General features: G+C 45.4%; 2 protein-coding genes across 4 annotated transcripts in view; both read right to left on the bottom strand.

Annotated features, from left to right (window-relative positions):
- The window catches only part of LOC115468253 (E3 ubiquitin-protein ligase TRIM39-like), a 37,075-nt gene extending 27,987 nt beyond the window's left edge, over positions 1–9,088 (bottom strand). Inside the window, exon 1 of one of the 3 annotated variants that reach the window (XM_030199805.1) lies at positions 8,617–9,088. In XM_030199805.1, the coding sequence (XP_030055665.1) occupies positions 8,617–9,030 (414 nt within the window). In that variant the 5' untranslated portion in view covers positions 9,031–9,088. The remainder of the gene's footprint in view (positions 1–8,616) is intronic. The other 2 variants (XM_030199807.1, XM_030199808.1) reach the window with 2 other exon arrangements.
- The window catches only part of LOC115468254 (E3 ubiquitin-protein ligase TRIM39-like), an 872,633-nt gene that overhangs the window by 765,759 nt on the left and 81,609 nt on the right, over positions 1–25,265 (bottom strand). The gene's annotated exons all lie outside the window — the stretch shown is intronic.

Here is a 25,265-nt window from a genome sequence, read left to right as displayed (position 1 = left end):
GAGAGAAGGGAGATTGTAGGAAGGGGTGGGGGATGGGGGAAAGGGGGGAGAACTCGTCCAAGTATTGGTATAGTAGAGAGGGGACCTGGTTGTGGGTAAGAAGAAGTAGATGTAAAAAGGGGGCAATACAAAGCGAAAGACTGAGGTGGCATGGTGGGATTAGGGGAGCAGTAAAGACCATGACACTGCATAGAATAGCCCAAGTGATAAAAAACCTGGGCAGGGCTGAGAGCAAATTAAAAAGAAAACCCAGAGAAGGTGACAATCCAGTTTATATTAAACAAGCAGCATTATGCTGGTCAGATTAGTGTCCTGGAATGTGGGGGGCATTAGTTCCCCCATAAAAAGATCTAAAATATTGACAGAATTAAAGCGACACAAAGCAGACATAGTGTGTCTACAGGAAACCCGACTCACAGAGGTAGAGCATGCTAAATTAAAGAGGTCCTGGGTAGGGGAGAGTTTTGCGGCGACTCCACAAGGTAGGAGAGGGGGAGTAGCAGTATTGTTCAGGAAGGGGCTAAATTATAAAGCTCAAATGTTGGCTAAAGGGGTGCAAGGAAACTACATAATGCTGCAAGTGTGGTTACAAGGCATTGAATTCATCTTGGTGGGAATTTATGGACCAACGACACATGATCCACAGTTTTATAAAACAATTATAGGTCACTGTTTGGGGAATCATAATAAGCAAATAGTCATAATGGGAGACCTTAACATGGTAGCAGATCCCGAGATTGACTGCACGAACCCCACATCCCAGCATTACGCGGGAAATAGAGTACAGGAGTTTCGGGCCCTCTCTCAGGCTCTTGATCTTATAGATGTTTGGAGAACATTACATCCGGGGGAAAAGGATTTTACACATAGGTCCAGGGCTCACGGCACATTAGCCCGACTAGACTACATTTTAGTAGAACGCACAATGTTCTCTCAGGTAAGAACTGCAACTATTGGTCCTGAGGTGATTTCTGACCATGCGTTAATATGGATAGACTTGGAAGTATTGGCCAATGAAAGGGGAGGGAGGGGCTGGCGCTTTCCAGCTCACCTGGCCACGGACCCCCAATTTCAAAAGCATTTAAAAGAAAAATGGGAGGACTATGCAGAGAATAATAAAGTACATGCACATAGCCAACCCACATTGTTTTGGTCAGCCTCGAAGGCAGTACTAAGGGGGGAAATTATCGCCTTTTGTAGCCGTAAGCGGAAGATAGGGGCACAAGCCATACTAAAATTGGAGGAGCAAATGAAAAGAGCCAAACAAAAACATATACAACACCCGACCCGAGTAACATTAGAAAACTTGAAAGCTGCACAAGTGGCACTTAATTCACTTTTACATGAAAGAGAGAACAAATCTGCACTGTACTACAAATATAAGTTGCAGAGATTCGGGAACCGACCAGGGAGACTTTTAGCACGGCTCGTTAAAAATTGGGGGGGACCCAGGTCAGTAGCGGCACTAAAGGACACGTGTGGGAACATAATTACAGATAGGAAAGGAATCGGGAAGATGTTCACTGAGTACTTTGCTAAGTTATACTCGGTAGAGCAAGGGCCGGCGAATAAACACCTCTCTGAGTACCTCAAGAATGCAGGACTAGATCAGATACCCCAAGAAGGATTAGATGGGTTAAACAGTCCAATAACATTGTTAGAGATACAGAAGGCAGTGAAATCCCTAAAACGACACTCAGCACCAGGCCCAGATGGGTATTCTGGGGAATACTACAAAATGTTACCCCCAGACGCGCTGGCATCCCTTTTGGAATATCATGAAGAGATAGTAAACACCGGGGAATTTCCCCTACATACAAACACGGCGCTTATCACAATGATTCCCAAACCCGGTAAACCGGCCGATGAAGTGGGCTCTTACAGGCCAATTTCACTGCTAAATTTAGACGTGAAGTTGCTTGCTAAGATTCTAGCTGAGAGATTGGCCCAGTGGCTACCCATGCTCATAGGCCCAGAACAGGTGGGGTTTGTGCGGAGGCGACAGGCAACACATAATGTTAGGAAGTTATTACTTGCAATAGCCTGTGGAAATGTGAACCAATGTTATTATTTGGTCAATTTAAAATTAGACACCCGATTCCAAAAGGATATAAAAATTTCATCAGTAAAGCTGTTGTGGTCGCCAGACAAGTCATACTGAAAGAATGGCTGACGCACAAATATCCCATAGTGACACAATGGCGCACGCAGATGATACACTTGATGCGTATGGAACGAATAGGAGTCAAGGACATGAACTCGAGTGCAGGCGAAGACTTACAACAGATATGGTCCCCCTTCTGGAACACTTTGTCGGCTCCGGCCAGGAGTTACCTTTTGAACTTATAGAGTCTTAAACAGAGGACGAGAGGCAGGGAGGGTTAGGGAGGGGGGAAAGGGATGGGGAGGGTTGATATTTGGGGGAGGGAGGGGTTAAAGAGGTAGGTAAGAGGGAATGAGGGAGGGGGATTGGGGGAAGGGGGGAGAGGTTTTTTGATAAAGTACATAGGTAGGACAAGTCATGTTGTAAAGTTACAATATCTCTATAAGAATAACAACACTGATGTGTGGCATGGGGAGGGAGGATGGGGGGAAATGAAAAAGACAAGTATATCTACAACTGTGTTTATTTACTGGGATAGTTGTTCGACTGTTTTTGGGTTATATGCAATATATGGACAATTGTTAACCTTAAGTTGATGTACATTAATAAAAAAGATTTAAACATAACCACAATTTCAGACTCAACAGTAAATATGAGATGTTCCTTCCACTTTAGATCATTTCTTTAAGATAATTGAATTCTGAGAGGTTAAAATTCTAAGTGATATAACCAGTGCTTTTTTTTTTTGTGCTGGTACGCACCGGTACGGCATACTGGCACCTTTATTTCTGAAGGCCGACAGCTCCCCTACATTCCGTTCTGCCCCCTGGAAAATATTCTATTTACCGAAGTCGCAGCAGCGAACCAGCGGGTGGCAGCAGTAAAGACAGCAAGCAGGCAGGCAGGCTCGCCTCCGTCCTTCGCTTTCCTGCCCTCTCAGCGTCTCACCTTCATCTGATGTCATTTCCTTTCCACGAGGGCAGGACGCTGAGAGGGCAGGGAAGCGAAGGACGGAGCCGAGCCTGCCTGCTTGCTGCCTTTACTGCCACCGCCCCCCGGTTTGCCGCTGCGACTTCGGTAAATAGGCTCACTTCCACTCCACTCTCTATCTAGTCCACTGTAAGGAAGACATTTGATGAATCTCTGTTTCCACTCCCCTGCTCAGCCGTCGCCGTTCACTCAAAACACAGCAAGCAAACCTGTGAGCTGCTGCATCCACGTTGTCATTCTTTATTGTCGGTCCATCTGTAACAAGTCTAACACTGTTTTTGTCGGATAGGCAGTGCCTTACAAGGTGGAGGAGAAAAGACATAATTGAATATCACTAAAACAACTTCAAAAATGATTGTAGCTAGTAGAAACAGCAATAATAAATTCTGTAGTTTGTGCTCAGTTTTCTTCACTGTGCTTCTATACAATTCAGATGGCCAGATTTCAGTGAGAATATTCTGTTTCCTGATGGGTTCATCTTAACTGGTTGTAATCTGCCTTGGGAAGCCTGGTGTTTATAAAGATGATGGAATATATTAAAATTAAATGGAAGTAGAATTAAACTCTTCTTTCATTGGGGCACATGGAATCATATCTTCATCTGTTTTGTAGTTTACCTTGGACATGGAAGGGAAGGGAGGGCAGGGGAGAGAAGAGAGTTGCTGAACATGGATGGATGGAGGGGCGGGCAGGAGAAATGCTGGACATGGATGGAGGAGAGGGAAGACAGGAAGGAGATGCACATGGATGGAGGGGAGGGGAGAGAGGCGAAATGCTGGACATGGATGGAGTGGAGGGCAGGGAAGAGAAATGTTGGAGGGAAGGAAAGATAGAGGAAGGAGATACACACGGATGGAGGGGAAGGGAAAGAGGAGAAATGCTGGACATGGATGGAGGGGAGAGAGGAGAAATGCTGGACATGGATGGAGTGGAGGGCAGGGAAGAGAAATGTTGGAGGGAAGGAAAGACAGAGGAAGGAGATACTCACAGATGGAGGGGAAGGGAGAGAGGAGAAATGCTGGATGGAGGAGAGGGAAGACAGAGGAAGGAGATGCACATGGATAGTGGGGAGGAGAGAGAGTTGAAATGCTGGACATGGATGAAGAGGAGGAAAGAGAGAGGAAGTGAGATGAACATGGATGGAGGGGAGGGGAAGAGGATAAATGCTGTACATGGATGGAGGGGAGGGAAGACAGAGGAGATGCACATGGATTTAGGAGAGACAAGAAATTCTGGACACGGATGGAGGGAAGGAAAGAGAGAGGAAGTGAGATGAACATGGATGGAACAGAGGGAAGAGAGAGGAAGTGAGATGAACATGGATGGAGCAGAGGGCAGAGAGAGGAAGTGAGATGAACATGGATGGAGGGGAAGAGAGAGGAGAAATGCTGGACATGGATGGATGAGAGGGAAGAGAGAGGAAGGACAGGAGATGCATATGGATGGAGGGGAGGAAAGACTAGGAAGGAGAGGACAGGTACAAATCAAGGTAGGGTATACACAAAAAATAGCACATGAGTTTATCTTGTTGGACAGACTGGATGGACTGTGCAGGTCTTTTTCTGCTGTCATCTACTATGTTACTACTATGAGATGCATACTGATGGAGAAGAGGGAAAGGGAAAAGAGGAGAAAAACTGCACATGGATGGAGAAAATAGGCAAAAACTGGATCCACTCTGTACCTCCTCCAGTCAAGTCTGCGGAGGCCACAGCTTTTACCTATGGATGTAGAACAAGAAATGAAGAAGAAAGGAGGAAAGTAAAGAAATGAATGGAAAGGAATCCCTGGAAACGGAGTTAAGGGAACAGATAGAGAGCAGCAGAATCAGAAACTGGGACCGACATGATCGGAAAAACAAAGTCACCAGACAACAAAGGTAGCTATGGAGGCAGTACTGTGGGTCTCTGTTACCTACAAGGACATGTGGTCCCACTTTCTCACGTTTGGACAAGATATTTTGTCAGGTGCCTAAGGAGGCCAATAAGCTTGCAGTATGGTATGCCTTGGGCAGGGAGCAGAGAGAGGCATTTTTTTTTTTGCTGTATTAGCGGGGCGGTGGGGGGGTGCAGTTGGAAGAGGAGACCACGGTGGACATGTTACCAAAATATTTTATGGGAGCATTCAAAGTGACTCCCAGTGCTAATTTACAAGCTGCTCCATGGTGCTTTCATCACTAGGGAAAAGGGGAAGCGAATGGGGCTGTGGGAGGATGACAGGTGTGTGCACTGCAAACAGCGAGTGGGCACACTTGTCCACACTTTTTTGGAATGTATGAAACTGCATACTTTTTGGATGGGAGTGTTGGGGGCTTTGGAAGTGATAAGTAGTAGTAGTAGTATGTTAAATGTTTTGGTGGAATGGTCTTACAAGGTGCTACTCCTGGGAGATGGGGCACATTTGACTGACCAGGGATTATCTTCCTCACAGGTGTGTTTTGTGTGTGTGGCGCTAATGGTAGATAGGAAAGCCTTATTGGTGAACTGGATAGCAGATGAACCACCAACTGTTCAGCAATGGCCAGCAAAGATGGTACAAATGGCTAGATGGGAGACAGAGCGGCTACTAGCATCTCGACAAATAAGTGGCCAGGCGTATAGATCTCTATGGCAGTTTTATGCGGTGTTATACGCGGGATCTCAACGTTCTCCAGGAGAGGGCGGGGTGAGGGGGAAGGGGGAGGAGGGAGGGAGGGGAAGTAAATAGGTGATGTGTGTTTGTGGGGGGCATTAACATAAAAGTAAGGTGATTTGGGCAAACGCCTTTGACGGTACTATGTAAGCTACATTGAGCCTGCAAATAGGTGGGAAAATGTGGGGTACAAATGCAATAAATAAATACTGTTTAATGACTGTTCTATTTGTTTTGTGCACATAGAATGGCTGTGTGATGGCTTCTACAGAATGTACAGCAGGATCTGTAAGACTGTATTTTGATATCTGAAGTAGTATCGACTGCTATGCTTTTTGAGCAGGGACTGTCTTTCTTCTATGTTTGTGCAGCGCTGCGTACGCCTTGTAGCGCTATAGAAATGCTAAATAGTAGTAGTAGTAGTCTCTTGTAACCAGAGCTAATAGTGTGATGTCATAATGCCTCAGTCCACCAATAAGAGCCAACCTCATCAGTGATGTCACAATGGCTTGATTGTCCTATACTTGGCTCACTTTTATTACATAGCTCTTTGAGCAGGGACTGTCTTTCTTCTATGTTTGTGCAGCGCTGCCTATGCCTTGTAGCGCTATAGAAATGCTAAATAGTAGTAGTATGTATCTGCAAGCCTATAATACATTTGATATACAGTGGTGGAAATAAGTATTTGATCCCTTGCTGATTTTGTAAGTTTGCCCACTGACAAAGACATGAGCAGCCCATAATTGAAGGGTAGGTTATTGGTAACAGTGAGAGATAGCACATCACAAATTAAATCCGGAAAATCACATTGTGGAAAGTATATGAATTTATTTGCATTCTGCAGAGGGAAATAAGTATTTGATCCCCCACCAACCAGTAAGAGATCTGGCCCCTACAGACCAGGTAGATGCTCCAAATCAACTCGTTACCTGCATGACAGACAGCTGTCGGCAATGGTTACCTGTATGAAAGACACCTGTCCACAGACTCAGTGAATCAGTCAGACTCTAACCTCTACAAAATGGCCAAGAGCAAGGAGCTGTCTAAGGATGTCAGGGACAAGATCATACACCTGCACAAGGCTGGAATGGGCTACAAAACCATCAGTAAGACGCTGGGCGAGAAGGAGACAACTGTTGGTGCCATAGTAAGAAAATGGAAGAAGTACAAAATGACTGTCAATCGACAAAGATCTGGGGCTCCACGCAAAATCTCACCTCGTGGGGTATCCTTGATCATGAGGAAGGTTAGAAATCAGCCTACAACTACAAGGGGGGAACTTGTCAATGATCTCAAGGCAGCTGGGACCACTGTCACCACGAAAACCATTGGTAACACATTAAGACATAACGGATTGCAATCCTGCAGTGCCCGCAAGGTCCCCCTGCTCCGGAAGGCACATGTGACGGCCCGTCTGAAGTTTGCCAGTGAACACCTGGATGATGCCGAGAGTGATTGGGAGAAGGTGCTGTGGTCAGATGAGACAAAAATTGAGCTCTTTGGCATGAACTCAACTCGCCGTGTTTGGAGGAAGAGAAATGCTGCCTATGACCCAAAGAACACCGTCCCCACTGTCAAGCATGGAGGTGGAAATGTTATGTTTTGGGGGTGTTTCTCTGCTAAGGGCACAGGACTACTTCACCGCATCAATGGGAGAATGGATGGGGCCATGTACCGTACAATTCTGAGTGACAACCTCCTTCCCTCCGCCAGGGCCTTAAAATGGGTCGTGGCTGGGTCTTCCAGCACGACAATGACCCAAAACATACAGCCAAGGCAACAAAGGAGTGGCTCAGGAAGAAGCACATTAGGATCATGGAGTGGCCTAGCCAGTCACCAGACCTTAATCCCATTGAAAACTTATGGAGGGAGCTGAAGCTGCGAGTTGCCAAGCGACAGCCCAGAACTCTTAATGATTTAGAGATGATCTGCAAAGAGGAGTGGACCAAAATTCCTCCTGACATGTGTGCAAACCTCATCATCAACTACAGAAGACGTCTGACCGCTGTGCTTGCCAACAAGGGTTTTGCCACCAAGTATTAAATACTTATTTCCCTCTGCAGAATGCAAATAAATTCATATACTTTCCACAATGTGATTTTCCGGATTTAATTTGTGATGTGCTATCTCTCACTGTTACCAATAACCTACCCTTCAATTATGGGCTGCTCATGTCTTTGTCAGTGGGCACACTTACAAAATCAGCAAGGGATCAAATACTTATTTCCACCACTGTAGGTGGGATCGGATGTAATGTAATGTATATGTTATGCACCTTAATTTTTTTAATTTAATTTTAGTTACATTTGTACCCCGCACTTTCCCACTCATAGACATATTCTCAAAAAAACAGAAAGGCAGTATATCATCCCATTCCCTTTCTCCCCTAACCAGGTAAACTGCACAAGGTGCCCTAACATTACCTGTTTCGGTGCTCTGGTACAACATGGAGTATTGGCAATACCTCCCTCCCTCCCTGCCCATCTTCAAATCCTTGCTCAAAGCCCACCTCTTCAATGTCGCCTCCGGCACCTAACCACTACACCTCTATTCAGGAAATCTTGACTGCCCCAACTTGACATTTCATCCTTTAGACTGTAAGCTCCTTGAGCAGGGACTGTCCTTCTTTATTAAATTGTACAGCGCTGCGTAACCCTAGTTGCGCTCTAGAAATGTTAAGTAGTAGTAGTAAATGTTTTCCTTCCAGGAACCACAACTCACAAGCTGAGTATTGACCCCTGAATGTAGATGGAAGATGCTCAGATACAGCAGCCAGGGTTCAAGTTTTGATGATTGAACTTACTGCTCACGTTTCAAACTCTGCTTTTTCAACTCCTAGTTTTATGAGATTGAAAATGTCAATTTTCAGTAACTTCATTAAATACACACACCTTGTATTCCTGCACAGCCTCCTCTATGGGGATCACGGTGTGAGATTTGTGATCTCTGGACTCTCTACAAATCAGGCAGATAATTTTCTGATCCTCTTCACAAAACAGCTTCAGTTTCTCTTCATGTTCCTCACACAGACTCTCCTCTTTGGGTCTCACTGAAGTCTCGCTAAGCTTTTTCACCATTTCTGTCACATTTGCCAGTTGCCTGTTAGATCTGAGGTTCCTCTGCTGAGAGGTTTCCCTGCACTGGGGACAGGGGAAGTCTGTGTCTCTCCCCTCCCAGCTCTGAGTGATACAGGAGCGACAGAAGTTGTGTCCACAGTCTGTCATCACCGGATCTGTAAAATAATCCAGACAAATAGAACAAGAAGCTTCATCTCGCAGACTCTCAGCAGGGTTTGCAGCAGCCATGCTTCTTACAGGAAATGAGAGCAGGAATTCAGTTTCTGTTTCACATTATAACTTGTAGTAAGTTTGAAAATAAGGAGTGGCTCTGTGGAACAGGATCTTTGTCAAGGGCTTTGTGTAATTTGAAGACACCAGGGCTGTTTGCCCTCCTTCCTGTCTCCTAAGTGCCTCCCTTTTTCCCCAGCCACAGAGATCCAGGGATCTGGGAGCTACAGGGAGGGCAGCAGTGACCTGTCCCCAAACAGTTTCCCTGCGTGTAAGATGGATCTTGGGGCAGGGACACAGCCGAGCTCTGTAGCAAGCAAAGGTCTCAGGAAGGGGGCAGGTTTTGCAAAAGTGGGGTGACAGGAGAATTAAATCAGGGACGAGCTATAGACGTAATCTACTTAGATTTCAGCAAAGCTTTTGACACCTTTCCCCACAGGAGGCTCTTAAATAAACTGGATGGGCTGAAGATAGGACCCGAAGTGGTGAACTGGATTAGGAACTGGTTGACAGACAGACGCCAGAAGGTGGTGGTTAATGAAATTCACTCGGAGGGAAAGGTGAGTAGTGGAGTGCCTCAGGGATCGGTGCTGGGGCCGATTCTGTTCAATATATTTGTGAGTGACATTGCCGAAGGGTTACAAGGTAAAGTTTGCCTTTTTGCAGATGACACCAAGATTTGCAGCAGAGTGGACACCCCGGAGGGAGTGGAAAACTTGAAAAAAGATCTGAAGAAGCTAGAAGAATGGTCTAACGTTTGGCAATTAAAATTCAATGCGAAGAAATGCAAAGTGATGCACTTAGGGAGTAGAAATCCAAGGGAGACGTATGTGTTAGGCGGGGAGAGTCTGATAGGCACGGACGGGGAGAGGGATCTTGGGGTGATAGTATCTGAGGACCTGAAGGCGACGAAACAGTGCGACAAGGCGGTGGCCGTAGCTAGAAGATTGCTAGGCTGTATAGAGAGAGGAGTGACCAGCAGAAGAAAGGAGGTTTTAATGCCCCTGTATAAGACGTTGGTGAGGCCCCACCTGGAGTATTGTGTTCAGTTTTGGAGGCCGTATCTTGCGAAGGATGTTAAAAAAATGGAAGCGGTGCAAAGAAAAGCTACGAGGATGGTATGGGATTTACGTTCCAAGATGTATGAAGAGAGGCTTGCTGACCTGAACATGTACACCCTGGAGGAAAGGAGGAACAGGGGTGATATGATACAGACGTTCAAATATTTGAATGGTATTAATCCGCAAACGAATCTTTTCCGGAGATGGGAAGGCGGTAGAACGAGAGGACATGAAATGAGATTGAAGGGGGGCAGATCTCAGGAAAGATGTCAGGAAGTATTTTTTCACGGAGAGGGTGGTGGATGCTTGGAATGCCCTCCTGCGGGAGGTGGTGGAGATGAAAACGGTAACAGAGTTCAAACATGCATGGGATATGCATAGAGGAATCCTGTGCAGAAGGAATGGATCCTCAGCTGAAATTGGGTGGCGGAGCAGGTGGGGGGAAGAGGGGGTGGTGGTTGGGAAGCAAGGATAGGGGAGGGCAGACTTATACGGTCTATACCAGAGCCGGTGATGGGAGGCGGGACTGGTGGTTGGGAGGCGGGAAATACTGCTGGGCAGACTTATATGGTCTGTGCCCTGAAAAGGACAGGTACAAATTCAATTCAAGGTAAGGTATACACATATGAGTTTGTCTTGGGCAGACTGGATGGACCATGCAGGTGTTTTTCTGCCGTCATCTACTATGTTACTATGTTTTTGTTATAACTTTCTTTCTTCTTTTTCAGTGCAATCGATCTGCTTTACTTCATCCAACTAATGCCTCGCAGAAGATCAAACTTAGGTCGTCGCACTCGCGGAGTGGAAGCAGTGCGACGAGTAATTGAAAATCAAACTGAGGAAGAACGGGCATCAGCGAAACAGACAAAGAATGGCTCAAATACGTGCCCAGGAAGCAGCAGAGCGACGTGCAGCCAGACTTGAGGATGCACGGTTGCGAGCACGGCGATCGCGTTCTGCAGCTTCACATCTGCTTCGTTCTCAACACAATGAACGCGACAGGCTGAGAGTGGTTGAAAGACGTCAACGACAAACAGCAGCTCAGCGTCAAACACAAGTCCATGCTCAGCAATCACGCCATTACAATCGCCTTGCATTCTGGTACAACCCAGCTGATGATTATAGTTTCAGCCGCCATATTCTCATCAGCACTATGACTGAAGTGTGTCCTTATTGCAAGGCTCTCAAATTTAATGGAGAAACGAAAGGAATGTGTTGCACCGCCGGAAAAATTAAACTGCCTCAACTTGGAGAACCACCAGAGCCATTAAACTGTTTGCTTGCCGGATATACCGCCGAATCATAGCATTTCCTATCTAACATCAGGAAATACAACTCATGCTTCCAAATGATGTCGTCCGGCGCAGAAATCATAACAGCTCAATTCATGCCAACTTTCAAAGTGAAAGGACAAATTTATCATAAAGTCGGCTCCCTGCTTCCGTTCTCAGATGGTCAACATAAATTCCTCCAAATGTATTTCATCGGTGATGGCAATGATGAATTGAATGCATGCTGCGGAATTTCTACCGGCATAAAAAGTTCTTGCGGCCAACAACAAAGACGTCTAAGAACTTAACAATATTATTCAGTCTAACATTCCAAAGCGAGCCACTCACATACAAGTCCGTCGACACTGTTCTGGAAGCAGATGAAGCGGTTAATTATCCAACAGAATTTTTGAATTCACTCGATCTCCCAGGGATGCCACCGCACATACTGCAATTGAAAATCGGCGTGCCAATTATCATGTTGCGAAATATCAACCAGCCAAAGCTTTGCAACGGCACACGGCTTGCAGTAAAAAATTAATGAGCACTGTCGTAGAAGCAACAATCTTGACAGGACCTTTCAAAGGTGAAGATGTCCTCATTCCTCGCATTCCTATCATTCCAACGGATATGCCATTTCAATTTAAGAGATTGCAATTCCCAATTTGATTGGCATTTGCAATCACCATCAGGGCCAATCTTTACAATTCTGCGGTTTAGATCAACACACGGATTGCTTCTCACATGGACAATTATATGTTGCATGCTGTAGAGTTGGCAAACCAGACAATCTCTATATCTGCACACACAAATGAACAACAGAAAATATTGTATACCCACAAGCATTGTGAAATTAAACATATTAGAAACGAGCGCTTCCTCTTTTCTTGCTTTTCCATTTAACCAGACTGAGGCACAGCAATGCGTGGCCGGGTAGAGCTAGTACTTTAATGAAAAGATTTAACTATAATATTATAAGTGTTTCGGGCTTCTGCAGATGAGAACAGAGCCCATGGGGATGGGGTGGGGACGGGACAGAACCTGCATGGACGGGGTGGGGATGGAGATGGGGTCTGCGGGGACGGAAACAGAACCCACAGAGACGGGGTAGGGACAGGGACAATTTTTGTCCCCGTGTCATTCGGTATTCTGAATGTCTATGGAAGATCTTATAAATACAGAACACAGTTATCAATGTGTAAGTCAGAGCTCTTCCATTAAAGGATTAAAATCAATGAATCCTACGGGTCTGAATGGGAAGATCGAATGGACGCATTTCCTTTGATATACGGAATGGACTTTTATTTTGATCTTCATTCATTAATGTGGGTATGCCTTTTGCTGCTTGAAGAATTGTGATTGGATACTGATGACAGCGTGTGACGTCACAGTTTGTACTTATAGGACCGCCATGTTTAAATACTCCTGCCCTTCATGCTACCGTCGGCATTTTTGAACGGATTGTAAGCAGAGTCAGTATGAAATAGATTGATTTTTTGTAGAAATTTTATAAATATTTAAGCTTTTTTCTCCCCCCCCTTTTGCACAGGATTTATGATCGATGAACTGGTTGATTGAATGGCTGTGGTCCTGAAGCAGCGCAATGTGAAACGGGACCCGTTGACCACAGTTGAATCACGGTCTGGGAGGAGAAAGTCTGCAGTTTGCCGAAGTTAAGTAAAAAAAAATGTATAGCTTAATCGGCAAAGCGGCTTTGTTATTCAGCATTAAGAAAAAGAACTTTTCAAAAAAATGTTTTCAAATGAGGAGGTTTTTAGAAACGCCTATGAGGATGAATATGTAGCCTTCACCCCATTTACATCTGTGGGAGGGGCTTGTTTTGAGGCGTTTTCCTCCTTTAATGGAAGAGCTCTGACTTACACATTGATAACTGTGTTCTGTATTTATAAGTACAGTGAATGAATGGAACCAGTTTCCTCTTGATATCTTTAGTGTATATGGAAGATCTTAAACAGACAACAGGCAAGGTTGAAGATTTGACGACTGATGCAACAGCTCGCAAGTTTCAAAGCTCTGCTAATTCAACCCTTTTTAGTTCTATGAGACTTAGGTAATTTTTCAGTAATACAACTGCTTCAATTCTTCTGGCTCAAAAAACACATAGAATATTGTATTTAAGGAAATAATACATAACCGACTTCCGCAAACTATTAAAGACTCATCTCTTTGAAAAACTCTATCAAAACACATGAAGTCCACACACACTGTTAACAATGCATCAATACATTCTCTTCTGTACTATTATCCCCCGTAACTTTAACACATTTAAACATTAATTTTACAGGTAAAAAAATATTAAGCCCGAACGTTCTCTTGCTAATGTTCTGTTGCCCTATCAGTATCCGTTGTTCTTCTATTGTTCAGTCGTTCTTCTCCATTGTTTTATTCCCCTTAACGACACCTGGACCTTGTTTTAACTTAACTCCTCACAATGTAACCATAATTGTGTTGTAACAAATTGTACTTCCATCATTACAATGTATTGTAAGCCACACTGAGCCCGCAAATAGGTGGGAAAATGTGGGATACAAATGCAATAAAATAAATAAATTTCAACTTGAAAGTGCCTCCTAGAGAGAGAACCCAAGATCTAAGTCCCAGAACTTTTCTTCTCCTTCTCTGGGTAGTTTTATTAACAAGGATCTGGGGTTCCTAGCCCATTATAAACCATAAAGCTGTATGTCTCTGCTGATCACCCCACCCCTCACCTATCCACACCCATCCTGTTAGAAAGCTAATCAAGAAATGTATTAAGTTATGTCCAATAAAAAAGGTAGCATCTTATTTTCTTTTCCATGTTTGATTTCTATTGATTCCATGTAGAAGTCGGCCCTTGCAGATCACCAATGTGGCCGCGCAGGCTTCTGCTTCTGTGAGTCTGACGTATGTGCAGGACGTCAGACTCACAGAAACAGAAGCCTGCGCAGCCTTCTACATGGAATGCTGCTAGTGGAATAGCAACATTCCATGTAGAATCTCCAATAGTAGCAACATTGCATGTAGAATCTCCAATAGTAGCAACATTCCATGTAGAATCTCCAATAGTATCTATTTTATTTTTGTTACATTTGTACCCTGTGCTTTCCCACTCATGGCAGGCTCAATGCGGCTTACATGGGGCAATGGAGGGTTAAGTGACTTGCCCAGAGTCACAAGGAACTGCCTGTGCCTGAAGTGGGAATCGAACTCGGTTCCTCAGAACCAAAGTCCACCACCCTAACCACTAGGCCACTCCTCCACTGTTGCTACTGTCTGAGATTCTACATGGAATGTTGCTATTCCAGCAACATTCCATGTAGAAGTCGGCCCTTGCAGATCACCAATGTGGCCGCGCAGGCTTCTACATGGAATGTTGCTAGTGGAATAGCAACATTCCATGTAGAATCTCCAATAGTATCTATTTTATTTTTGTTACATTTGTACCCTGCGCTTTCCCACTCATGGCAGGCTCAATGCGGCTTACATGGGGCAATGGAGGGTTAAGTGACTCACAGAAACAGAAGCCTGCGCAGCCTTCTACATGGAATGTTGCTAGTGGAATAGCAACATTCCATGTAGAATCTCCAATAGTATCTATTTTATTTTTGTTACATTTGTACCCTGCGCTTTCCCACTCATGGCAGGCTCAATGCGGCTTACATGGGGCAATGGAGGGTTAAGTGACTCACAGAAACAGAAGCCTGCGCAGCCTTCTACATGGAATGTTGCTAGTGGAATAGCAACATTCCATGTAGAATCTCCAATAGTATCTATTTTATTTTGTTACATTTGTACCCTGCGCTTTCCCACTCATGGCAGGCTCAATGCGGCTTACATGGGGCAATGGAGGGTTAAGTGACTCACAGAAACAGAAGCCTGCGCAGCCTTCTACATGGAATGTTGCTTGTGGAATAGCAACATTCCATGTAGAATCTCCAATAGTAGCAACATTCCATGTAGAATCTCCAATGGTATCTATTTGACTGTCATAGTAATGCTTGAATGTTTTCACTTATATACACTGTCAGCTAGCACATTTGCTTATTTCCGATCTGACGAAGAAGGGCAACCTTCGAAAGCTAATCAAGAAATGTATTAAGTTATGTTCAATAAAAAAGGTATCATCTTATCCATGTTTTATTTTGTTTGATTTCTATTGATAACCTTAAGAGTGGACTAACACGGCTACCACACTCCTCTAATTAAGATCAGGAAAACTTTGTATTTTTGATCCCAGAAATTGAGCTGAAATATGTCTGAAATAAAGTCTGAATACATGATTTCTGTCAAGATTCGAAGGTCGTACGTTCCGTTATTATTTCTGTAGATGTTTCTAAAAATTGTGATAAGTTGCCAGAGAATGTGGTAAAGGCAGTTAGCTTAGCGGAGTTTTAAAAAGGTTTGGACGGCTTCCTAAAGGAAAAGTCCGTAGACCATTATTAAATGGACGTGGGGAAAATCCACTATTTCTGGGATAAGCAGTATAAAATGTTTTGTACTGTTTTGGGATCTTGCCAGGTATTTGTGACCTGGATTGGCCACTGTTGGAAACAGGATGCTGGGCTTGATGGACCTTTGGTCTTTCCCAGTATGGCAATACTTATGTACTTATACTTATGGAAACAGAGGCTCAGAGGCCTGGAGTATTAAGAAATAGAAATCTAAGCACGGCTGGAAAGATCCCCAGCAGTTAAAACCTGACACTGTCAATCATGACTTACTTCTTGCCACACTGTCCTCATTTGGGTTCCAGGGCTCTGTCCTCTCCTGGTTCTCCTCTTATCTCTCCCACCGTACCTTCAGAGTACATTCTCATGGATCTTCCTCCACCCCCATCCCGCTCTCTGTTGGAGTTCCCCAGGGATCTGTCCTTGGACCCCTTCTTTTCTCAATCTACACCTCTTCCCTGGGCTCACTGATCTCATCTCATGGTTTCCAGTATCATCTTTACGCTGACGACACCCAGCTGTATCTCTCCACACCAGACATCACCGCGGAGACCCATGCCAAGATATCGGCCTGCTTATCCGACATTGCTGCTTGGATGTCTAACCGCCACCTGAAACGTCATCTAGGAGTGGCCTGGTGGTTAGGGTGGTGGACTCTGGTCCTGAGGAACTGAGTTCGATTCCCACTTCAGGCACAGCTCCTTGTGACTCTGGGCAAGTCACTTAACCCTCCATTGCCCCAGGTACAAATAAGTGCCTGTATATGTAAGCCGCATTGAGCCTGCCATGAGTGGGAAAGCGCGGGGTACAAATGTAACTAAAAAAATAAAATAAAAATAAAAAACATGGCCAAGACCGAGCTTATTGTCTTTCCACCAAAACCCACTTCTCCTCTTCCTCCGCTCTCGATCTCAGTTGATAAGACCCTCATCCTCCCCGTCTCATCCACCCGCAGCCTCGGAGTCATCTTCGACTCCTCCCTCTCCTTCTCGGCGCGCAGACAGCCAAGACCTGTCGCTTCTTCCTCTTTAACATCAACAAAATTCGCCCTTTCTTCTGAGCACACCACCCGAACTCTCATCCACGCTCTCATTACCTCTCTCCTTGACTACTGCAACCTACTGCTCACTGGCCTCCCACTTAACCACCTATCCTCCCTTCAATCCGTTCAGAACTCTGCTGCACGTCTTATATACCGCCAGAACCGATATACTCATATCACCCCTCTCCTCAGGTCACTTCACTGGCTTCCGATCAGATACCGCATCCAGTTCAAGCTTCTCCTTCTAACCTACAAATGCACTCGGTCTGCAGCCCCTCACTACCTCTCTACCCTCATCTCCCCTTACGTTCCTGCCCGAAACCTCCGCTCACAGGACAAATCCCTCCTCTCAGTACCCTTCTCCACCACCGCCAATTCCAGGCTCCGCCCATTCTGCCTCGCCTCACCCTATGCCTGGAATGGACTTCCTGAGCCCTTGCGCCAAGCCCCCTCCCTACCCATCTTCAAAGTCTTACTCAAAGCCCACCTCTTCAATGTTGCTTTCGGCACCTAACCTTTATACCTTTCAGGAAATCTAGACTGCTCCAATTTAATGACCCCTACTTAACTAACCTGCTTATAATCGAAATAGAAAAACGCCTATATTGTGACCCAAATCGGGAGATAGACGTTTATCTCACAAAAGCGAATAAAGCTGTATAATCGAAAGCCGAATTTGGACGTTTTCAACTGCACTCCGTCGCGGATGCGGACAAAGTTGATGGGGGCGTGTCGAAGGCATGGTGAAGGCGGAACTGGGGCGTGGTTATCGGCCGATCAGAGATGGGCGCCTTTCGCCGATAATGGAAAAAAATATGCGTTTTTAGCGAGAATTTAGGGCACTTTTCCTGGACTCTCTTTTTCCACGAATAAGGCCCCAAAAAGTGCCCTAAATGACCAGATGACCACTGGAGGGAATCGGGGATGACTTCCCCTGACTCCCCCAGTGGTTACTAACCCCCTCCCACCACAAAATATGCCGTTTCACAACTGTTTATTTTCTCCCTCAAATGTCATACCCACCTCCCTGGCAGCAGTATGCAGGTCCCTGGAGCAGTTGTTAGGGGGTGCAGTGGACTTCAGGCAGGTGGACCCAGGCCCATCCCCCCCTACCTGTTACAATTGTGCTGCTTAATGCTTAGTCGTCCAACCCCCCCAAACCCACTGTACCCACATGTAGGTGCCCCCCTTCACCCCTTAGGGCTATAGTAATGGTGTAGACTTGTGGGCAGTGGGTTTTGAGGGGGATTTGGGGGGCTCAACACACAAGGGAAGGGTGCTATGCACCTGGGAGCTCTTTTACCTTTTTTTTTGTTTTTGTAAAAGTGCCCCCTAGGGTGCCCGGTTGGTGTCCTGGCATGTGAGGGGGACCAGTGCACTACGACTCCTGGCCCCTCCCACGAACAAATGCCTTGGATTTATTCGTTTTTGAGCTAGGCGCTTTCATTTTCCATTATCGCTGAAAAACAAAAACGCCCAGCTCACAAATTGTCGAATAAAACATGGACGTCTATTTTTTTCGAAAATACGGTTCAGTCCGCCCCTTCACGGACCCGTTCTCGGAGATAAACGCCCATGGAGATAGACGTTTTCGTTCAGTTATGCCCCTCTAAGTGTACATTTGTCCTTTAGATTGTAAGCTCCTTGAGCAGGGACTGGCCTTCTTTGTTAATTTGTACAGCGCTGCGTAACCCTAGTAGCGCTCTAGAAATGTTAAGTAGTAGTAGTAGTATTACATATAGCAGTGATTTAACCAGAGCTGAGATTGTGATGTCATAATGCCTCATTCCACCAATGCCTAAGAGCCAACCTCATCAGTGATGTCACAATGGCTTGATTGTCCTATATTTGTCTCACTCTTATCTATTAGATTGTAAGCTCTTCGAGCAGGGACTGTCCTTCATTGTTAAACTGTACAGCGCTGCGTAACCCTAGTAGCGCTTTAGAAATGTTAAATAGTAGTAGTAGTACTGGTGCCTGTCCAGCCTATAAAGAGTTTTTATCGTTGTGGCCTTGGCTGGGCTGTAGTGAATCAAACTGGATGCTGCCCCGGCCTATATGAGGTTCAGGATTGGGGATGGGGTGGTAGGGTCGGAATGAGGGTTGAGAGCTGCATTGATCTGCTTGGGTCCCTTATCCCACATTTACCTCAGGAGTGTGGTGCACTCATTTGAAGCCTATGTCATTCTCAATCTCTGTGAGTCCCTTCTCTCACTGTGTCAGGGTATTAAGAATCCCGATCACCACTTTCATAAGAAGGATTTGAGCAATATATTAGCAGAGGACTGCCCTAGCAGGACAGAAAGACTGGGGACACCGTGGAGAGGTGTAATAACAGCAGATGCATTCTTGTCTGCTTTTTGCAGCTGCTGAGTAAAGCTGTTTGTTACACACCTGAGACAGAAGATTTGACTGTAGGTTGAGAGAGGGGAGGCTGAGAAAGGAGATGGACTGAAGGTGTGTGGGGCGAAGTGGACGGAGTTGAGTCAGATTATAGTAACACAGTAACATAGTAGATGTTGGCAGACAAAGACCTGTACGGTTCCTCCTCTTCCAGCGCCCAGCCTTGCCCAGTGCATCCTGGGATGCACTAGGTGGTGCTTCACACCATATAAGGGGCAGTCGGGGGGATTGAAGCCGGACCTCCAGCCCCTGTGTCACTGGCTTGGGGTGGGGGGCTCGGGGTTCTATTGGGGAGAATGGGGGGCCTGCTAGCATGCAAATGCATTCTGGACAGGGTTCGCCATTCCTCCACAATGGTCTGCAAACACTAACGCCAGCTCTGAGCTGGTGTAGGGTTTGCCGTGGATGGCACGCCAATGTCTGCTGATCATTGGAGAGGAATATGTTTAGCATGCATTTGGATGCTAGTTGCGACGCTCCTGGGGGCTCTGATGATGGAGCAGTAGAGCAAATGCAGGAGCTAGTATGGTGCTAATAATCTCTAGCGCCCACGTTTGCTTCTGAATATCACCAGCCAAGTGCCGGAACACCCCAAAATAGCTGGTTTTCATTGAATTGCTAACAGCTCATTTTCAGCAGCAATAACTGGTTAACGGCCACTGAAACATTAGAAGATGGCCCTGAACAAGTGATTCAAGTGGTCAGCGGCCACTTCTGGCCAGTTCAGTTGTTTTTTTTTAAACATTATTTTTTTATTAACCAACAATAAATCTGCAAGTATACAAATACATACTTCAATTTTAATTTCTCCCCCCCCCCACCCTTCCCCAAACCCCCCTCACCCTCCCTACCCTCTCCCATCGTACACCTGTTGCTAACTCATTTGGGTCATAGTGAAACAGGCTCGGAAATCAGGAGACGAAAGGCAAATTGGTTCCAAAACAATTCAGCTTTTATTGCTAGCAATGAACAGTACTGAGTTCTCTCAGGATACTGCTCCCTGAGCGTCACCTGACACTCGTTCTTATACACTCTTATCAGTAGTCATGCGCAGTTACAGACAGAGGATCTTACACAGAACCCAGGAAACAAAACTTATCTTTGGCTTTGCACACAACCCTCTATTTCCAACACTGGTCTCTAGTCTATTCACAGTTATTTGGCATTGCATATACCATATAAGGCAATATACTGATAAGCAGCACAAGTTCCAGCTGGTTTCTGCTATCTGGTTACAGCTGCTTCCTCTGAGCTAACTGTCAGCTTGCAAGCCTTATATTTCAGAAAAGGCACAGAAGGAGAGAAAATGTATTTCACAGAAAAAACAAAGTTAATGGCTGCCATGCTACAAGTTACAGCTTCTTTTAGCTAAGCACAATAAAAGTCCAAACTGCACAGGTTTAGGTCTTAGTCTAGGCTCATTATATGAAAGCTGAGGTTTTGGTACAAAGCAAAGGTGCAAGTGTGAATGCAAAGTCCATAGGTAATATGCACAGAGCTTGAGGTTGTCCTGCCAGTCTAGTGATGGCTGCAGGCCGTGCACAGTGTTTGCTTGTCCACTCCTACAATAGCTCTTAATTGAGTCCAGAGTTCATCATTCATATTATAATATCCCACCCTTTTGTCAGTTAGTTTCTCCATCTCCCCAATAAGGGAAAGTTTTAGAAGCCAGTCTTGCTCTGTTGGTGCCTCTTGTTGTTTCCAAAACCGAGCAATGACACTCTTTGCAGCTGTCAGGCACATCCTCTTTAAACGTCTTCCTCCTCTGTTCCCTAAGCCCAACAGGCACCACTGAGGCTCACACAAAAAGGCCTTACCTGTGTGAGCAGTTATCTTTGCAGTAACAGTTTGCCAGTACAATTGTAATTTCCCACAGGACCACCAGATATGTAAGAAAGTTCCCACATCCGTTAAACATCTCCAACAATACTGTGAGGCCCCTGGAAACATCACATGCAATCTATGTGGGGTAAAATACCATCTCGAGAGGACCTTGAAGGCATTTTCTTTCAGCAACACACAGGTCGATGCTTTGTTAACTTCCAAGATAATGGCCTTCCACTCATGAACTGTTAGCTCCTTCTGCAAATCACTTTCCCATCGAGTCATATACAAACACTTCTCAAAACTCCTACCCCTTATAAATTTATACAACATAGATATAACTCCCTTCATGGTCCCCAAAGAGCCCCACAAATTCTCTAATTATTCATAATCATCTGGGTCCTTTCGTAACCATCCTTGTGTATAAATGTAATGTTGGACCTGTAGGTAAAAGAATCTATCCTTATCCAAAACCCCATAATCTTCCTTAAGCTCTGTAAACAATCTTATTTTCCCATCTTCTAATAGATCTCGAAACCTCAATAAACCCCTCAGCCCACCTCTTTGCCACCGGGTTTCCCAACCCCACCCTGAATGTGGGTTCCCCCCGAATATAAGCGTAAGTAGATGTAGTTCTAGCTTTCCAAAAGCGTGCCCTAAGGGATCCCCATAGTGTCAATAGATGTCCTACAAACGGATTAGTAGAAAGCCTGCCAAAAGTGGGGTAAGTCGAAGAGGCCCATATAACTGACTGCAAGCTATACTGCTGCACCATCTCCTGATCCATGTGTGCTGCCACTGACCATTTCTCATGACCCCACGTGGTTATAAGTTTCAGTTGTGCTGCCCAATAATACCACTCAAGGTTCGGGACCCCTCTCCCACCCAAATCTGTCGACCGCCAAAGCAGCTTCCTACTGAGCCTCGGAGCTTTGCCCCCCCCCCCCCAAATAAACTTCAAGATAGCTTGTTGTAGTTTCCTCAACTCCCTCCCCGGGACCGCTACAGGCAGTGTCTGAAACAAAAACAAAAGTCTGGGCAGTACATTCATCCTAATCGATGCTATCCTTCCCCACCAGGACAGCCACTTTCCCACCCAGCTATCCATATCCTTACGTATTTGATGGAACAACGGTATATAATTTAGCTGATATAGCTGAAAGATCTGAACAGGTATTTTAACTCCTAAATATTTAATATTATCCCTCCTCAATCTAAAATGAAAATTACGTGAGAGCTCTTCCATCCTATGCTGTGCTATAGACACCCAATCATTTCAGATTTATCATAGTTTATCTTAAAACCAGAGAGCCTACTGAACTCTTCCAACTCTGCCAACAATATAGGGAGATTTAACCCCGGGTTGTTTACAAAAAATAACACGTCATCAGCAAATAAAGCCAATTTGTGTTCAGAACCACCAATCATGATTCCTGGAATGTCAACTGAATCCTGCACCCTCTGAGCCAAAGGCTCAATCGAGAGTGCGAACAGCAGTGGTGACAGCGGGCACCCCTGTCTAGTACCCCGTTCAATCTGGAAGGCTGATGTATACCCCCCATTTACTTTAATTCTTGCCACGGGCTTATCATATAACCATTGTAGCCACCCTATCAACCCCTGGCCAAACCCCAGATGTTCCATCACTTCCCATAAATAGGACCATTCCACCCTATCGAACGCTTTATCTGCATCCGTACTCAAAAAAGCCATCGGAGTCCCCCTCTGTTGGGCTGCCCACATAACATGTAGGGTGCGTCTGATGTTATCTGCCACCTGCCGCCCCATGACAAACCCTGATTGGTCAGTGTGAATCAGCGTAGGCAGAATCTTTCCTAGCCTATCGGCAACTACCTTGGATAAGATCTTAACATCTAAGTTTATCAATGAGATGGGGCGATAAGAGCCACATACCGCTGGGTCCCTTCCTGGTTTCAATAGCAGGGAAATCCCTGCTTCATGCATGCTCACAGGCAGTGATTGGCCGGCAAAGCACGCATTCCCAACCTCAACAATAGGGGCCCCACCTCCCCAACAAAAGTCTTATAGAACCTGGCAGAATATCCGTCCAGGCCGGGCGCCTTCCCTCCTTGGAGTCCCTTAATCACCCGTTGAATCTCTTCAAGATGAAATGGGGCTTCCAGCTGCTTACGCTCCAAACTTGACAGCCTAGGGAGGCGCAACTCCCCTAAACTCTTCCTAATTTCTCCCCCCTCTGCCCCCCTCTCACTGCGATATAAAACCTGATAAAATTTTTCAAACTGATCTCTAATTTCTCCATCCCCATAATACATCTTATCACCCGCCCCTTTAATTTTTGTTATTGTGTGGCCCCTTTGTCTATGCCTCAGAAGATTAGCCAGCATCCTACCAGACTTATTACCGAATTCATAAAATTTTTCCTGGAGTATCGTACGTAAAAACTCCACACATTCTACCTGCAATTTCTCTAATTCCACCCTGCACTGTCGTAACTCTCTCAGGACTACCCCTGAACCTCACTCCTGATGACGGCATTCCAGCTTCGCTAGTCGTGCCCGTAATTCCAGTTCCCTATTTTCCCGTTGCCTCTTTTTCCGTGCTCCCCATTTAATGAGATGGCCCCTCACCACAGCCTTCAGGGCATCCCACAATGTACCATCCAGAACCTCACCAGTGTCATTCATAAGCTTGTAATTCTGAATGACCTGACGAATATCCTCCCGCACCCTACTATCCCCCAGAATCAGCTCATTTAATCTCCAAAAGAGTTGGCGCCTCTCCTCTGTCAAACCCTTAAGCTCAATCTCCACGGGGGCATGAGCTGATGTGGAAATGGACCCAACATGTGAATCGGCCACTTGATCCCATAATTGGCGGCTACACCACACCATGTCAATTCTTGTGTAAGTATTCTGAGAATGTGAATAAGACCGCTGGCTTGGGTGCTTAAGCCTCCAGACATCCACTAAATCTAAGTTGGAGACAAGTGATTTTAACTGTGCACAGTGGGCCGAGGACATATCGACCAACCCCTTTGAATGATCCATTGAAGTCATACTAGTATTAAAATCCCCACCCAGTATCATCCCCCCCTTTCTGAAACTGGAAGAGTTCCTTATGTATCCGGGTAAAAAATTCTCCCTGTCCTGAGTTAGGAGCATATATATTTACTATGGTCACCTCCTTGCCATACAACTGACCCCTAATCGCCAGGCACCTTCCCAGAGCATCCCTGTATACTTCCTCTGTTACCAATGGAATATGTTTACGAATGTAAATCACTAAACCTCCCACCTTACCCCCTCTAGCATCAAAGTGTAAGATACAGTCACTATATCCCCGATGTTTAAGTAAATGTGCATCCCTCTTTTGAATGTGTGTTTCCTGCAGTAATATAATATCCCAATTAAGTTTCTGCAATTCCCAATGTATCAAACTTCGTTTCAGTGGGGAATTCATCCCACTAACATTCCGTGACCCAATGTGTAAACCCTTTTCCAGCCGTTTTTTTGTCGCCATCGCTTCTCTTCTCTCTGCCCTCGGAACCGCCACTCTCGGGGGGTTGGGAACCGGGAAATAGCGCTGATTTCTTCGCTGCCCCGACGGAGCTATGGATTCAGGCTTCCATCTCCGATGGTGACGTCACTTCCTCCCCAGTTCAGTTGTTTTGAATATCGACCAGTCAAAATGTGGACAGAAATTTAACGGAGAACATTCAGAATATAACTATGACAAGGGAAGTACTACTAGTTCTATTGTTAGGTTTCAGTCTACTGTTTTTTAAGTTTACCTCATTTATTGTATTCAGTTTATTCTTGGTTATTTTACTAATGTTATGCTGTTAACATACTTGTATGTTTTCTGTTAAACTGTTCCTGCTGTACAGCGCCTTGGGTGAATCTCTTCATAAAGGCAGCTAATAAATCCAAATAAATAAGTAAGTTGTGGCTCTGTCCAAACTCAGACCCTGGACTGCCCGTAACCTAGATGGTTAGGGAATGGCTGGTTAGCAGCAAGTTTCAGTGACATTACCCAGTTGATTACCATTGAATATCAATAGCCTGCCAGCTGATGGTGTTTAACCACCCAAGAATCTGCTGCCTGATTAAATGCCTTTGAATTTATATATTAATATCACTCTGCCCATAAAGGACCCTATGTGGGTATGTGCATATGGTGTGTGTGCCCTGGCCCGTCTTCTGGTAGGCAGGGTTGCACTTAA

This window comes from Microcaecilia unicolor, chromosome 4 (assembly GCF_901765095.1).
Source record: "Microcaecilia unicolor chromosome 4, aMicUni1.1, whole genome shotgun sequence".
Classification (NCBI taxonomy): domain Eukaryota; kingdom Metazoa; phylum Chordata; class Amphibia; order Gymnophiona; family Siphonopidae; genus Microcaecilia; species Microcaecilia unicolor.
This window is presented reverse-complemented; position numbering and strand designations above follow the sequence as displayed.